Source organism: Artemia franciscana, chromosome 5 (genome assembly GCF_032884065.1).
Source record: "Artemia franciscana chromosome 5, ASM3288406v1, whole genome shotgun sequence".
Taxonomy (NCBI): domain Eukaryota; kingdom Metazoa; phylum Arthropoda; class Branchiopoda; order Anostraca; family Artemiidae; genus Artemia; species Artemia franciscana.
In genome coordinates, this window is record NC_088867.1 from 17534962 (window position 1) to 17552141 (window position 17180).

Genomic DNA, 17180 nt, shown 5'->3' on the forward strand with positions numbered 1-17180 from the left:
AAAAGGCTTTATGGATAGGGCAGCAAAAGAGGAAATGTTCAGATGGTACAAAATCAGCGATAATACTTGTTCAATTCTTTTTTCTTCTGGATCCGCCAAAACATTTAAAATAATAAAACACGAAAAGAGAAAAACAATAAATAGATGAATCAAACAGGTCGTGGTAACGAATTGGGAGTATAGAGTCACGCGGCTTAAAAGTAGCCGAAACTCTAAAAAACAGAATTTTGACATCAATAGATATATCAACAAAATTGGCTTATTATTCTGATTTCAAATATATAACGTATATTAAACTTAGTGCTACCCATCAAAGGCTAAGACCACTACTACCACTAATAATAATAATAATAATAATAACTTACTTTAGCACCAAGCCGCCTGAGGCCAACATTGCTACGAATACTCCTCCTCAAGCCTAATCTATTCAAGACCTCCCGCTTTACACCCTCCCAAGAAGTTCCCATTTCCTTTAAATCTTTATTTATGACAACCTCTCAACCCAGACAAGGACGACCTGCTTCCCGTGTAGCCCCAGACGGTTGGCCAAAAAGGACAATCTTCGGCAATCTGTCATCCTTCATCCACAGAACGTGTCCTAGCCATCTCAACCCTTCTGTCATTATAGCCCTAGAAAGAGGGATTGAAGCACATTTTTCGTACAGCCTACTGCTTGAAATACGGTCAGTTGGCCGGGTACCCAGAACAATGCGTAGGCAATTTCTCTGGAAAACATCTAGTAAATTTTCATCTGTTTTTCGGAGCGCCCATGCTTCAGGGCCATATTTGATCACTGTCATCACTGTAGCTTCCAATATTCTAATCTTGGTTTGCAGACTTATCTGTCTATTATTCCGAACTTTTTTTAACTGTGAAAAAGGCTAAGAGCCTAAGAAAATCTGCCTGATTTTCAAAAACGGAGGGAAAAATCCCTAAGAGTCAAAGAATCTTAAAGGAGACCACACCATCAGATTCAGCGTATCAGAAAATGCTGTAGAGAATTCAAGCTCCTATCTGCCAAAATGCAGAATTTGGTATTTTTTACGAGAATAAAGATCACGGATTGTTGTTTATTTGCTTATTTCTTTTTTTTACCCAAAGGTGAGTGTACCGAAAAAAATGATCCTAGAAATTCAGGAGAGGACTCATTCGAGCGGATATCAAACGATTTTATTGTCCTTTTTAAGTGACCAAAAAATTAGAGCGCAATAAGCCATTTTTGAGTTAGCCATTTTGTTCAGCAAAGTTAAAAGATCCAAAAACTATGCCTTTGGCTTTACACACATGACCGCCCAGAGCTTCTGGGCATAGGTATTTAAGTTATAAAGTTTGGCCATGGCTTACGAATAGTATTTCTTATTGGGAAGTTTGCATATATTTTTCAAGTGGGGAGGGGGAAGTGGTGGTGAATTTCTGCTCAGAAAATTTTCCACAGTGGAAATTTTATATGGGAAGGAAATTTTCCAGAATGTGATCTTTTTAGGGGAAATGTTACGCTGAAAGAATGTTACGCTGAGGGTTCCGAGAGAATTATCCGGGGGGAATTTTTAGTTGGTTTGACATTGTCTTGAGAATATTCGCGGGATGGTCCTGTTATGGAAGAATTTTCTATAGGAGAAATTCTCTATGGGGGAATTTTCCGTGAAAGTAACTTCCCACTAGGAGGGGGTTGGGTATTTTACGTGGTAGGAGTTTCTATTTAGGAGTTTTTCGTAAAAGGGGGGATTTTTCATGGTGGGGAAGCCAAGTTTACCAGCATTTTGCTAAAGTGTTTATAGAACTTTCAAAAAAGCTTGTTATTCTAATTAAACAGCTCTTGTGTTTAAGGATTTATTTTTAAATAATTGGAAGAAAATGTCAAACTTTAGCATAAAGAGCAAGGTATTAAAAAGGGGGCAAAACCCATTCAAAGTTTTGAGATAGCCATTCTGTTCAGCTTAGTCGAAAACCTAATAACTATGTCTTTGGGGACGATTTAATACCCCACAGTCAACGGGGGTGGGGCTGCAAGTTACAAACTTTGACCATTGTTTACATATAGTAAATGGTTATTATGAAGTATACAGACGTTTTCAGGGGGACTTTTTCGCGTTGGGGTGGGAGTGGATCAGTGGAGGGGGTTACGTGGGTGGATATTTCCATAAAGGGATTTATCATCAGGGAAGAAAATTTCCATGAAGGGAGCGCAGGATTTTCTAGCATTATTTAAAAAGAAACAATGAGAAAGTAAATTAAAAAAAAAATTCACCTGGAAGTAATGAGTAGCATTAAAACTTCAAAAGAACATAAAATATTACGTATTAAAGAAGATTTTCTCCTCTGCAATACCTCACTCTTTGCGCTAAAGTATTTTTAGTAATTTCAAATATTTATTCTACGGCCTTTGTGATTCAGGGGTCATTCTTAAAGATTTGGGATAAAATTCAAGCTTTAGTGCAAAAAGCGAGGTATTGACGAGGGGGCATACCCCCTCATATACATAATAAAAATACACAAAGTTTGTTACGTAAGTTAATTCATAAGGTACGTATGTTTATTACTAACAAAAACGTTCGTACATAAAAAAAAAAAAAAATATAGTTGTATTTTAAGTAACTTAAAAATTGGAGGGCAACTAGGCCTCCTCCCCCTTTTTTTTATCAAAATCATCCGATCAAAACTATGAGAAAACCATTTAGTAAAAAAAAAAAAATTATATACAAATTTCGTTTTGATTATTCATGTGCGGCGAGCCAAAATCAAAGCATGCATTAATTCAAAAACGTTCAGAAATTAATTTTAAAAAAACAGTCTTTTTAACAGCAAGTTGGGAGCGACATCAAAACTTAAAACTTTTAGAAATTATCTCGTATATGAGAGGGGTTTTCCCCTCTGCAACGCCTCGCTCTTTAGCTAAAGTTTTGTTTTGTTTTAAAAAGTAGAGTTGTGAGAAAGAGTCAAACTTTAGCGTAAAGAGTGAAGCGTTGTGGACGGGACAACCCCTCTCATATACGGAACAATTTCTGTACGTTTTAATGTTGCTCCTTACTTGCAGTTAAAAAAACTTATTTTTTATATTTAATTTAATCAATAAAAGGAACTCAAAACTTGAATTCACTCTGAAGGAAATAATTAAGCATACTCTTTTCTGCAGAGAATTTTCAATTAAAAATAATTAACAGATATTTGTTTCTTATTTTGCTACTATGAAAATACTAATAGTATCCTTTGTGTGTGCTTATATAGATGTCTCTAGATGGAAGGGGTTACAATTATTTCTTTCCATGGAAGTTAAGGTTTAAAAAAAGAATTTTCAGCCAGATGAGCATCCCATGATATTCTGAAAAGAATATAATAGCTTACGGTATCCTACTGTTTCTGATTTATGAAGGAAAGGGAGATATGTGTTACTGTGAATGTTCAAAATCTGGTTGTGAAATTCGCCGGTGAATGTCCAAAAATTCCCTTTTCTCTGCTTAGATTCAATTAGCTTCGCGAAGCAGCTTTTTCAGTCTTATGCTAGCTTTTATGGTAAAAGCTAAAGGTAAGTTAAGTTACGTTAAATTAAGTTATAAGTCTCAGAAATGGTCTAAAAACCTAACCCAACCTAACCTGTCACCATCAAACCTTAAAACAAAACTGAAAAGTTGACTGGCAACGCTGACTAAATTCAAGGGGAAAAAAGGTATTTCGGACATTCACCGGTGACAGTCGATCAATAATTCCGGACATTCACGGTAACGTTTGCATTACAGTGATTTTCCTGTTGCTACCCGTGGCAGATACTAGCGTCAACGATATTTTGCACAAACATTTTTCCAATTTTATCTCCTTCGTTTAAGATCTTCCCTGCCCAAATTGATCTCTCTTGATAAAAATTGCCAAGTTCACATTTAATCTTGAAAATATTTATTTAAAGCCTTAATAGCCTAAAACACACAAAAATCTTCGTCTGACACTAGAATATACGCTGCTGAGCATGAAAACCAATTTGAATTTTCTCGATCTTAAAAGAAATTAAGACAGTTTTGGTGAGCTTGTTCCTCCATTTAAATTCGTAGCGTGAAGTCCCCCAATTCTTGCCAAATTTCGAATATCTCTATAAGAGTTTTCACGGAGATTAGCTCTTTGCCCTGAATTGTAATTAAGACTGTAATTCCTTGGAGCAAGAATTAGGTTAAATTACATGTTAAATTAAGAGTAGAGGTATTTTCAATTTTAAGCATAAACGGAAGAATTTTAAGTTGAGTCACTCCTGGAGTGAAACAGATTTCTATTTTTTAGTCAGTATATTATTTACAGTTTCTTTATTTATTTTGCACATGCTCTGTTTATTACTTCGTTTGTAAGAATGAACTGTGCTGGCACTGAAATGTTTTGCACATTTTTCAAACTGTGGTGTGAAACAACATCTTTTTTTGGAAAAAAACTTACCGGGTGAGGGGAAGTGTCTAAATGTCTCAGCAGTGGCTTCGTTTGGGGGAAGGGCAAGGCAAGGGGAAAATTTACCCCACAAAAAATTGGAGAAATAGTTATTACGATAACAATCTCTATTGTTATTTTCTATTTTTAGAAAAAACCGAAAGTACACTTTTTGGGGGTCATTTGGCACTTTATGGTTGCCTTATTAAGTTTAATTTATAAAAAGTAATTAAAATAAAAGTTAGTCCACGAATAAGCTCATAATTAGCTTTCTAAGATGTTCATGTGACCGGCCCAGCCTTTCGATTCCATAGATGTCGCCCAAATTGCGCTTTTAGTGTACTTTGTGGCACTTTATTGCAGCCTTATCGAATCTAATATATAAAAAAAATAAGATATAAGAATTAGCTTTTGAGACGAAAAAATAAGAGGACATATCCCTGCTGCCATGTAAGAATTGATTTTTCTTGTTATTCAATGGGGGGGGGGGTAATTTTCTGCATAAGTTGTCAGCAATTTCAAACAGTTCGTGGTAACGAACTGTAGTAAGGAGCGACCCGGCTCAATAGTAACCAAACTCTAAAAAATGGAATTTTGATACCAATAGCTACATCAAAAGAATCGCATTTTAATGCTGGTTTTAAATATAGAAGTTTCATCAAGTTTAGTCTTACCCATCAAAAGTTACGAGCCTGAGAAAATTTGCGTTATTTTAGAAAATAGGGGGAAACGCCCCCTAAAAGTCATAGAATCTTAACGAAAATCACACCATCAGATTCAGCGTATCAGAGAACCCTACTGTAGAAGTTTCGAGCTCCTATCTACAAAAATGTGGAATTTTGCATTTTTTGCCAGAAGGCAGATCACTGATGCGTGTTTATTTGTTTTTTTGTTTTTTTGTTTTTTTTTGTTTTTTTTCCCAGGGGTGATCGTATCGACCCAGTTGTCCTAGAATGTTGCAAGAGGGCTCATTCTAACGGAAATGAAAAGTTCTAGTGCCCTTTTTAAGTGACCAAAAAAATTGAAGGGCACCTAGGCCCCCTCCCACGCTAATTATTTTTCACAAAGTCGACGGATCAAAATTCTGAGATAGCCATTTTATTCAGCGTAGTCTATAAACCTTATAACTATGTCTTTGGGGACGACTTACTCCCCCACAGTCCCCGTGGGAGGGGCAACAAGTTACAAACTTTGACCTGTGCTTACATATAGTAATGGTTATTGGGAAGTATACAGGCGTTTTCAGGAGGATTTTTTTGGTTTGGGGGAGGGGTTGAGAAGAGGGGGATATGCTGGGGGAACTTTCCTTCGAGAATTTGTAATGGGAGAAGAAAATTTCCATGAAGGGAGAGCAGGATTTACTAGCATTATTTAAAAAAAACAATTAAAAAATAAAAGTGAAAAAGCTTTTTCAGCTGGAAGTAAGGAACAGCAATAAAACTTAAGACAAACAGAAATTATTACCCATATGAGGGGCTCACCTCCTTCTAATACCTCGCTCTTTACGCTAAAGTATTTTCGGTAATTTCAACTACTTATTCTACGGCTTTTGTGATTCAGGGGGTCATTCTTAATGAATTGGGATAAAATTTAAGCTTTAGTGTAAAGAGCGAGGTACTGACGATGGGGCGAATCCCCTCATATATGTAATAAAAACATGAGAATACAAAAGTTCTTTACGTAAGCTAATTTATAAGTTACGTAAATCTTTTACCAATAAAAAGATTCGTAAAAAATTAGAAGTTCTAGTTGCCTTTTTAATTAACCAAAAAATCGGGGGGCAACTAGGCTTCGTCCCCCGCTCTTTTTTTCTCAAAATCATTCGATTAAAGTTATGAGAAAGCCATTGAGCCAAAAAAAAATATGCAAATTTCGTTTTGATTATTTCTCTGCGGAGAGCCAAAATCAAAACATGCATTGATTCAAAAACGTTCAGAAATTAAATAAAAAAAACAAGTTTTTTCAACTGAAAGTAAGGAGTGACGTCAAAACTTAAAACGCACAGAAATTAATTCGTATATGAAAGAGGCTGCTTCCTCATCAACGCCCCGCTCTTTACGCTAAAGTGTTTTACTGTTTTAGAAAGAAGAATTGAGAGAAAGAGTCAAACTTTAGCGTAAAGAGCGGGGCGTTGATGAGGAAGCAGCCTCTTTCATATACGAATTAATTTCTGTGCGTTTTAAGTTTTGATGTCACTCCTTACTTTCAGTTGAAAAAACTTGTTTTTTTTATTTAATTATATTAAAGGGTGTACTCTCTGATTTACCAAGACGTCACTTTCAAATCTCATGCAACTGAATGACACGATGTACGTGGCTGTTAGAATGGTGCAAGGTTCAATTGCGAGATTCAGTTTCCTATGATGGGTGCGGGAGCTGAAGGAGGTAGAATGGGGAGATGAACTTTAATATTGACGGTAAAGCTGGCAAAAAAGCTGAGCTTATTAAATCACCTTATTTATTATGTGATAATATAGATTATATAAGTGATATATAAATCACCTTATTATGAGCTTATTTAATTATAAATCACCATCACCCACCCGAAAGCTTGTTTATAGTTCATTGCTGTCGTCTGTAGCAAGTCATTGCTGACAACCTTAGAGAAAGCTGGGTCCACTAGTTAATTCATGTTTTTTTTTTATAAATGTGCGTTATTTATTTATGTATTTTGTAATTTTTGTGAATTTAACCAAGCAATGTCTTTGCTAAATAGTAACTTTTCCTCGTTATTGCCGGAAGAAAATGTCCTATCTAAGAGTTAGGGAAGGAACAGCCTATCTTTGCTTGGCTGATTGGAACACCCCTCCTTAGATGGAAGAGCACATGCACATGTGGTTGCAGGATCGAGACAGCTGGTCTGCTACATATTCTGTAAATCGTTTATTCAGATTAAGCATGACTGCACGCTCAGCAATGTAACATGGCCAAGTTTTTGGATCCTTAACCAGTCCCATAAAAACCGGCCTTTTCCAGCTCTCAGCTTTGATGTGTTTTACATTGTTATTAAAATTACAATTGGGAGCTCCTACTTTCGTTCTCTGGCTCAGAAACAAATTTAAAAAAAGCAACGGAAAGTGGAAAAAGAAGAAGAAGGTTTTGAAAAAGGGTCTTGATTCTCATATACATCTTCTTATTGTAACACATAACAAAACATGAAGGCAATCTTTGTCTTAACTTACAGTAAAACCAGCTCAACTTTGACCTTGTTAATTAGCAAATATGATCCAATTATTTGTCCAGCCTCAGTTTTGGCACATGTTTTTGATGGCCCCTTTCAACAAAGTTACTTGATTTTTCCTTAGGCTAACGGGAGAGAATTCGGAATTGAATCACCAGAATTTTCAAACGTCTTTAAAACACATTTAGGCTTGTGTTTTTCGTTTTCCATTACCCCTTTCCCCACAGGTAGTTCTAGAGGTAAGGAGTTGTGAGGGCACTCGCTCCAGGTGCAGAAATCTTAGGGGTACAAATTTGAAACACATTATCAGACATACATAATCAATAAGAAGTATTTGAATTTTATCTTTATTGAAATAAAATAGAAGTCGTAGATAACAGTAAGTTACTTACTTACTGTAATTCACATATAATAATACTTAATCCTTACTGTAACTATAAGCAAACTGAAGAGGCCGGAAGCATCACTCCTTTTCCCTTTTTGGATAGCCCATGTCTATTGACTAAGCAGATGTGGACCCCCTCTAGCTCCCCAATAAAAATGCTTGAGCTGCGCCCCTGTGCTAAGTAATTCTTACTCATAGCTTTATTACATGAAAATGTATCAACTATTACAGAAAAACACCGCAATACAAGATTAGGTAAACATTAGTTATTTATCTAAATAGGTCACTGGCAGCAATGGTAGTTCCACTTAAACACAATTTTGCCCAGTATCCTTCACGCACCTGGAAAGAACCCTTTTAAAATGTTTACAGGATGTATGCCAGAAAAGATGCAAGGAGTTAGTGAAAACCTGTTCTGTCTATTATAGATTAAAGTTTCGCTGATCTTACGCTAGTTCTTATGAATATATGAGGAAGTAAGAAAAAGCCAATATGTGGTATATAAGAGCCAGATTGGCCATCCTCCACCTCGCTCACACCAAGACAGATGTTTTCTCATTGACAACATTGACAAAGCTTGAAGTAGCCCTCTTCTCAAAAGTGCTGTGCTATAGGTTGGTACCCCTTAACTAGAAAAGGAGAAGGGGGCAAATAAAACACTAAAAATATAGTCAGTTTTGCAACAGGCTTCAAAAATATTTTTCAAAGTTGTTTATGTAAATCTTCAAAATCTTCAGAAATATCTTCATTATTAAAAAGGAAACCAGTACTTATTAGCATGTTCATCAAGATTAGGGCTTCCTTACATGCAATCTTTAGGGTAATATAATCTTAAAAATATAAAAATTTAAGTTACTTTGGATAAAAGTAAGAAAAGACACAATAGAAAAGTAGATTATCTTGGGAGTATTTTTGAAAAGAACAAACCTTCGAACTATTTGCTTTTATCACAGTTCAGGGTATTGAACCGTAAGTAAGGGACGAAGCGGCTTAATAGTAACCGAAACTTTCAAAAGCCTGATTTTGATTCCAATAGATATATAAAAGGAATTGACTTATTATGCCGATTCCAAATATATCAGAGAAGTTCGGATTAGTGTAACCCCTCAACGTCTACGAGCCTGACAAAATTTGCACGATTTTGGAAAAGTGGGGAAATACCCCCTAAAAATTCAAAGAAACCTTTTGAAAATTCCACCGTGAGATTCAGCGTATTAGAGAACCTTTCTGTTGAAATTTCAATCTCATAACTACAAAAATGTGGAATTGTTTTGCCAGAAGAAAGATCACGGATGCGCGATCCCCAAAGGTGATCTATCAACCCAATGGTCCCAGAATACAGCTCATTCAAATGGAAATTTAAAGTTTTAGCGTCCTTTTTAAGTGACCATGGAGATTGGAGGGCACCTATTCCCACCCACATCCCTTTTTTCCAAAACTTGTACGATCAAATTTTTTGACAACCATTTTGTTCAGTATAGTTGAAAGGCGTAATAAAAATATTTTCGAAGATAGCATGACCCCCCACAGTCCCTGGGAAAAGATCTTTAAGTTATACAATTTGCCCATTGTTTGTGTATGGAATTTGTAATCGGGAATTTTGCCTATATTTTTCATTTGGGGGAGGGGTGAATTTTCTTTCTCGGGAAGAATTTTTCAGGAAAAATTTTATACTCGGGGGATTTTCCAGAATTTCTATATGAAATTCGTTTTATTTGTCTTACTTTTTCTTTGCAGACTCAATTTTACGCATTGTGATGTTAAGTGTAATTGTCCAGGATAAATTTTCACTGGGATTGAATTGTCTAAAGATCTTTCCATTACTTGGGGAATTTTCCCGTAGAGGTGGAGTCAGATTTCCTGGCATCATTTAAAAAACGATCAGAAAATAAATAAAAAAAGGAGTTTTTTTCAACTGAAAGTAGGGAGCAACATTGAAACTTAAAAAAACAAAATTATTACGTAGGGGAGAGGGGGGCGAAACCGTACGGGGGCGAAACCGTCCGTTGGACCTCTCATCCAAAGTCATTGAACTAATCCATTCAGAAAATCGCCACTAGATGGCATTCATGTAGCACACATTAGGCGGAAGTTTTGAATATTTGATGCCAAAGACCACTGAGATAAGAGGTAAAGAAGTTTTTATATACTCTCTGGAAATTTTGACACCTGTAGTCCTCGTCGAATATTTTTCAAGTTATTGTAGCTATAGGGTCGTAAGTTAGAAGAATCATAAGAGGTATGTTTCCGGTATTTTCCTCGTAATTTTCATCAATAAATGTCTGGCGGTTTCCAAAAAAAGGTAAATTTTCAAAATGGCGTCAATAAGGGGTGACTCCGGACAGTTTTTTGGGGGCGACTCCGGACACATTTCGAGGTGTCCGGTTTCGTCCCATGCTGATTGAAGGATCTCCGAGTCTGGAATTGGAATTAGCTAGAGCTAGGAAATTACCAAGTATTTCAATTTTATTATAGACTAGGAAGAGGAATTTATTAAATCCAACTTTCAAAACACAAAAACAATATTATGCGCCAACAGAGAGCAGAGCTCGTAATGCTGGGACAGTACGAATGCATAAGAAAAAACACATCTCGTCATAAAAAAATACAAGATAGGAGATAACAGAGGAGTTCACCCCAGCGCAAGAATACCACAACAAAATATATACTAAAATCTATTATTCATCAATCCAGACACCCGGGCAAAGAACTATTTTTGAAACATTTTTTTTGAAAGAAAATCAGCTCACGAAACTTTGGGGCGTTTCTGCTAAATTAAGTTTATTTACAATATGAGGACATATAGGCTTCTCTCCGTCTTTGACATTTTAGATTTTTCTTTTATTTATGGTTCGCACCTATATTCGAAAAGGGGGTGGCCCCCCCAAATCCAGAATTACTGAAGCATGCTGTGAGACAAGTCGTAAATGAGAATTCATCTTTCCGATCAGCCGCGGAAGAATTTTCTTTGAAGAAGTCTACCCTTGTGGATGCCGTGAAACGCTACAAGAGTAAAATGCAAGATCTTGAAAAGGGTAGCTCAAGTGCAAACAATGATAATGTAGTTTTCAGGAGAGTTCTAGGTTCGTTTTTACTCCCAAAAAAAGAGAGAACTCACTATATACGTCGAAAACTCCTCAATACTGAACCACGGACTAACTCCAAATGCAACGAGAAAGTTAGCCTACCAACGGGCAACAACTCTGAAGCTCAAATTCCCTCCAAGTTGGGAGCTGAATGAAAGAGCAGGAGTCGACTGGCTCAAAGGATTTATGAAGCGTAACGCCAGTTTGTCCATTAGAAAGCCGGAAAACGCAAGACAGGCTCGTGCTGCCGGCTTCAATGCCACTGTAATTGGTGCCTTCTTCCGTAATCTTCAGGGACTGTATAGCAAGTTCCATTTTCCTCCTGGTAGGATTTGGAACTGCGACGAAACAGGAGTGCCCACTGTTGTTCAGGCTCCAAAGGTGATTGCTAAAAAGGGGGCAAAACAGGTGGCACAGACCGTGTCGGCAGAAAGAGGGGAAAATACCACAATGCTGTGCTTTGTGTCTGCAACTGGTCAGACTATTCCACCAGTGTTTGTTTTTCCAAGAGTCAAGGTTCCCAAGAGAATGTATCGAGACGGGCCACCAGGATGTATTGGCGTAGCCCATCGACGTGGATGGATGACCTCGCAGAATTTCCTTTGTTCATTGCAGCACTTCCAGAAAGAAGTTAAACCCAGCAAAGAGGATCCTGTTTTGCTCTTGTTCGACAATCATGAAAGCCATATTTCAATTGAAGTAGTTTCCTTGTGCAAAGATAATGGCATTCATCTTCTGACCTTTCCTTCCCATTGCTCTCATCGCATCCAGCCCCTTGATGTTTCGGCTTATGCACCATTCAAACATGCCATCAGAGAATCCTTCGACACTTGGTTGCAGATAATTCCAGGTCGGAGGATTTCAATACACGAAATAGCAAAGTTGTGCAAGCAGCTATATCTAGAAAAGCTGAACCCTCGTAACATCACAGCTGGTTTCGAAAAGGCAGGAATTTGGCCTTTGAATCCGAATGTCTTCACAGAAGCCGATTTTCTACCAGCTGAAGTGACAAACCGCCCTGACCCAGCAGAACAGAATCACACAGATTCTACTAATGATGATCCTCACCCTGGTTCAGTTCATTCTTCTGCTCCTGTCTTGGTGGATCCACCAAAGGACACACCAAACCTGCCTATAACTCCTGAAAGTATAAGACCATATGCAAAAGCAAGAATGCAAATGGGTTCCTGCAAAAAGCACAAGATAGGGAAAACTAGGATTTTGACAGATACTCCAGAGAAGGAATCCCTTGAAACAGAGGCTCAGGCAAAGCTTAACAAGAAAACTAAAAAAAGGGCTCCTAAACGTAAACCAGATGAGTCCTTGAAATCGGAGTCATTGAAGAAGTCCAAGGTTTCATCCATTGACGAGGAGGCTGAAGATAGCATTTCAGACAAAGATATGCAGCTAATAGACGATTCGGATGATGAGTCTTTGCACATTGGAAGTGTCAGTGAACTTCAGACTAACGAAGAATTTTCTCCAGGAAATTTTGTGCTTGTGAGGCTTATGATGGGAAAGAAACCAAACTCCGCTGTTTACTATGTTGGTCAGATTGAAGAAGTGAGTGGCAGATTAGCTAAAATAAACTACCTCCGCAAATTAAGTGAAAAGTTCATCTTCCCAGAATGTCCCTATTGTGCTGAAACTGATTTTGATGATATTATTATGAGGTTGCCTACTCCTTTTACTGCAGGAGGGACAGGGCGAGCAGTCAAAGGCCTTGTATTTGGGTGTGACTTGTCTCGCTATGCCATAAAATAATGATGTGAAATGCCTTTTGAGTTCTTTTGATATTCCAGTTAATTCTGCTACTTTTATATTTTCTGAATACACTGTTTGAATCGTTAACTATAGATGTCCGAAAATGCCCCTTATGTGTCCGAAGTTGCCCCACAGTAGGGGCGACTTCGGACACTTTAAGAGATCATATGTTTTAGGGTCTCACTGAGAAACGACTTGATTGAAGTCATTGGAAAAAATTCCTAAGAGAGATGAGTAAATAAGCTTTCTGTACATGTAAGAACAAAGTTTGTATCTTTAGAAGAACATCTTATAGGGGTCCAAAACCTAAAACCGTACGGTTTCGCCCCCTCTCCCCTATATGAGGGGGGCCTCTCCTCAACACTTCGCTCCTTATACTAAAGTTTGAATTTTGTCCCAATTCTTTCAGAAAGATTCATGACACACATGGGTCGTTTAATTAGAACAATAAGAAGATTTTATAAGAGCACTAAAAAAATAGCTTGAGGAGCGGGGTGTTAAGAAGGGGGCAACCCCGCTCATAGACATAATATTTTTGTTTGTTTTATGTTTTAATGTTGCTACTTACTTTCAGGTGAAAACAATTTTTTTTATTTAATCAGGGGTAAACCTGTTATACGGAAAAGTTTAACAAATTTACAAATCATAAAAGAAATATAATTTGGTGAATAACAATGTTTTACTCGTAATCATTCTTTTAAGCGTTGTCCTTGTTCATACAGGTTTATAATTCGCTCAGTAATGTTTCCGTCACGTTTTCCTTCACTTGAAAAAGTGAAAATATTGGCCAAGACTCTGAGCACACCTACAACGCACTAACTCTTCCTCATTCCAAAGATTGAAACTTGACGTTTGTGACGGCTTTTGTGACGTGCACTCGACGTTTGTGACGGCACAGCAAATTTGTTCGTGAAGGAAGTGTAATTTTCATGAATAGTACCTTATTCCGAGGCCCAATCTTTTCAGCGTGGTTTCACCATTTGCACCTAAAGAGTAAAAAAACTTGTTACCATTAGCCATCTATTGTAGAAAAAAAAGTCCATATTGTGGCAGATTATCATGCCAGTCGTAATTGAACTATTGTTGTGCAAGTTTAATCTTTTGCAGCCAATTTATCAGCCTAAAATAACTTATTTTCTAGTATGGCTGCCTTATTGAGCAAGTTTAGGATTGATTACTCGGATGTTATTGCCGTTTCTGACGTGAACAGAAGTCCTTCTGAGGAAACCAAGCAATGGTTCAATGATCTTATTAAACCTTCACTTCAAGCAAGTGGATCTGAAGGTGAGTAATAAGATTTATTTTCCTTTGATAATTAAGACATTCCTCGAATGATAAATCGAAGATATATCAAGTCTTTCGGCCCTTTCGATGTCAGATCCTTTCCCGGAATTTTTTTTTAGATCTCTTTTAGTCCCTCATTCTTAGTCATTTATCTATCGGTATAGGTAATAGGGCTGAGATAATTTCGCAATGGATGACCAATCCGAATGCTTAATTGGTTTCGTCAGTACATCAGGAACGGACATTATGGTCAAATAGATAAAATCAGTCACCTTACATGACTATCTTATATAATATGGGTTATGAGGTCTCCTTACTTGCCATACCAATTTGAACAATCCATTAAGGTCAATCTCCTAGGTTGAAAGCTAATTCTATTAAGATAGCATTGAAATACATACCGAGATTTGCTCCTTTCTCATTGGCTTAATTGCTCTCTTGAGGGTTGTACCAGAATATTTAAACTCTGTTGACTTAATTGAGATATTACGACCGGATTTAAAGGGAATTTAAATTTTTCTCATGTCTAATTGGTAACAGCTGACCATTGGAATTTGGTTGGTTACAAGTCAGATAACAGTTTAGCATTTGAATTTTCACAATGGGCAGAAAAAAAAAACGAGAACAAATAAGGGACAGGAAAACCTGAGACATTGGTAAGTTCTATCTCAACGTTATAGTAGAATATATTACTTTTATTCATTTACAAGTTACATTTTCAAACAGTTCGTGGTAACAAACTGCAGTAAGGAGCTACCAGGCTCAATAGTAACCAAAACTCTAAAAACCGAAGTTTTGGTACAAACAGTTACATCAAAAGAATTGCATTTTAATGCTGATTTTAAATATATGAGTTTCATCAAGTTTAGTCTTACCGGTCAAAGGTTACGAGCCTGAGAAACGGTGCCTTATTTTAGAAAATAGGCGGAAATACCCTCTAAAAGTCACAGAATCTTAACAAAATCACATCATCAGAGTCAGCGTATCCGAGAACCCTGCTGTAGAAGTTTCAAGCCCCTATCATAAAAAAGGTGGAATTTTGTATTTTTGCCAGAAGACAGATAACGGGTACGTATTTTTTGTTTTTTTGTTGTTGTTTTTTCCTCAGGGGTGATCGTATCGACCTAGTTGTCCTAGTATGTCGCAAGAGGGTTCATTCTAACGTAAATTAAAAGTTCTAGTGTCCTTTTTAAGTGACCAAAAACTTGGAGGGCACCGAGGCCCCCTCCAACGCACATTTTTCTCCAAGGTCACCGGATCAAAATTTTGAAATAGCCATTCTGTTTAACTTAGTCAAAAAACCTAATAACTATGTCTTTGTGGATGACTAAATCCACCACAGTTCCCGGGGGAGGGGTGGAAACTTATAAGCTTTGACCATTGTTTACACATAGTAGTTGTTAATTATGAAATGTACAGACGTTTTCAGGGGGACTTTTTTGTGTTGGGGTTAGGGTGGGTCGGGGGGGGGGCAGGTTACGTGGGAGGATCTTTCCATGGAGCAATTTTTCATAAGGGAAGAGAATTTCCATGAAGGGGTCGCAGGACTTTCTAGCATCATTTAAAAAAAGACAATGAGATTTTTTTTCTACTGGAAGTAATGATAAACATTAAAACTTAAAAACGAACGTAAAATATTACTTATATAAGGGGGTTCGTCTCTTCCACAATACTTTGCTCTTTACGCTAAAGTATTTTTAGTAACTCTAACTAGTTATTCTACGGCCTTTGTGATTCAAGGGTCATTCTGAAAGATTTGGGACAAAATTCAAGTTTTAGTGTAAGAACGAGGGATTGACGAGGGGGCAGACCCCCTCATATACGTAATATAAATACACAAATATATAAGTTCGTTACATAAGTTAATTCGTAAGGTACCTATGTTTGTTACTAACAAAAACGTTTGCAAAAAAAATAAAACAAATCTAGTTGTCTGTTTTTGTAACCAAAAATTGGGAGGTAACTAGGCCTCCTCTCCCATCCCCTTTTTCTTAGCAAAATCGTCCGATCAAAACTATGAGAAAGCCATTTAGCTTGTAATTAACATAAAAATTGCTTCCCCAGACTAAACATCCATATGATATATGGGTAGATTATTACAAAATATATCGTGCGAAGAATACTTTCCGGCAGAATATGCTTCAATCTTTTGACGATGCCAACTCCACGTGCAACTTTGGTGGAGATAATGTCGATATGATGCTTCTACGATAGATTAGAAGCATTATGGAAACCGAGGTACCGCAGTGATATAACTTGTAAAATAGGCTTTTCACCAAATAGAACTTTACTACTTACATCAACAGAATCACCCACTCTACAGAATGTCAGTAAAAATTTTTCTTTACATTCAGACACAGCAAACTTACACTTGTAAACATCTCTAATCTTTTGAGAGTAATACGAGCTTTTGCTATCAAATTATCTGCGGATTTTGGAAATTTTGTTAGCAATAATGTTAGTAATATATGTATCCTTTAGATAAACGCGCATCATGTTCACGTAAACTAAATAAAGTAAAGGGCCCAGCACAGACATTTTGCTATTTATACTGTTAGATATTGTCGTATGAGTGTCTACACCAGGAAACTACTTTACCCCATGAAATACAAGGCTATCAAGCATGGACTCTTGATCATAATTATCAAGCTTTTTTTCTATTCGACCAATTTTCTCCTCCAAATTTTCAATTTGAAATCTCAGACTACCTAGTAGAGCCTGCTCAATTTTTGCAAACTTTGGATTAAACTCGAGCGTGCTTGAATCATAAACCTGGCTCGATTATCAGTTCAGTACCTTCTTTGTTCAATTAATTTGGGTCATTGAACTTTTCAGTAACTGAAAGTAAATGAAAGTAAGGAGCAGCATTAAAACTTAAAACGAACAGAAATTACTCCGTATATGAAATGGGCTTTTCCTCCTCAACGCCCCGCTCTTTACGCTAAAATTTGACACTTCTCTTAACTCTATTTTAAAACAGTAAGAAACTTTAGCGTAAAGAGCGGGGCGTTGAGGAGGAAAAACTTTCATATACGGAGTAATTTCTGTTCGTTTTAAGTTTTGTTGTTGCTCCTTACTTT

General features: G+C 36.9%; 1 protein-coding gene across 2 annotated transcripts in view; it reads left to right on the top strand.

Annotated features, from left to right (window-relative positions):
- LOC136027040 (bumetanide-sensitive sodium-(potassium)-chloride cotransporter-like) overlaps nt 1-17180 on the top strand; it is a 167758-nt gene that overhangs the window by 133053 nt on the left and 17525 nt on the right. For both annotated transcript variants that reach the window (XM_065703961.1, XM_065703962.1), the window contains exon 18: nt 13958-14100. In XM_065703961.1, coding sequence (XP_065560033.1) covers nt 13958-14100 — 143 coding nt within the window. The remainder of the gene's footprint in view (nt 1-13957; nt 14101-17180) is intronic.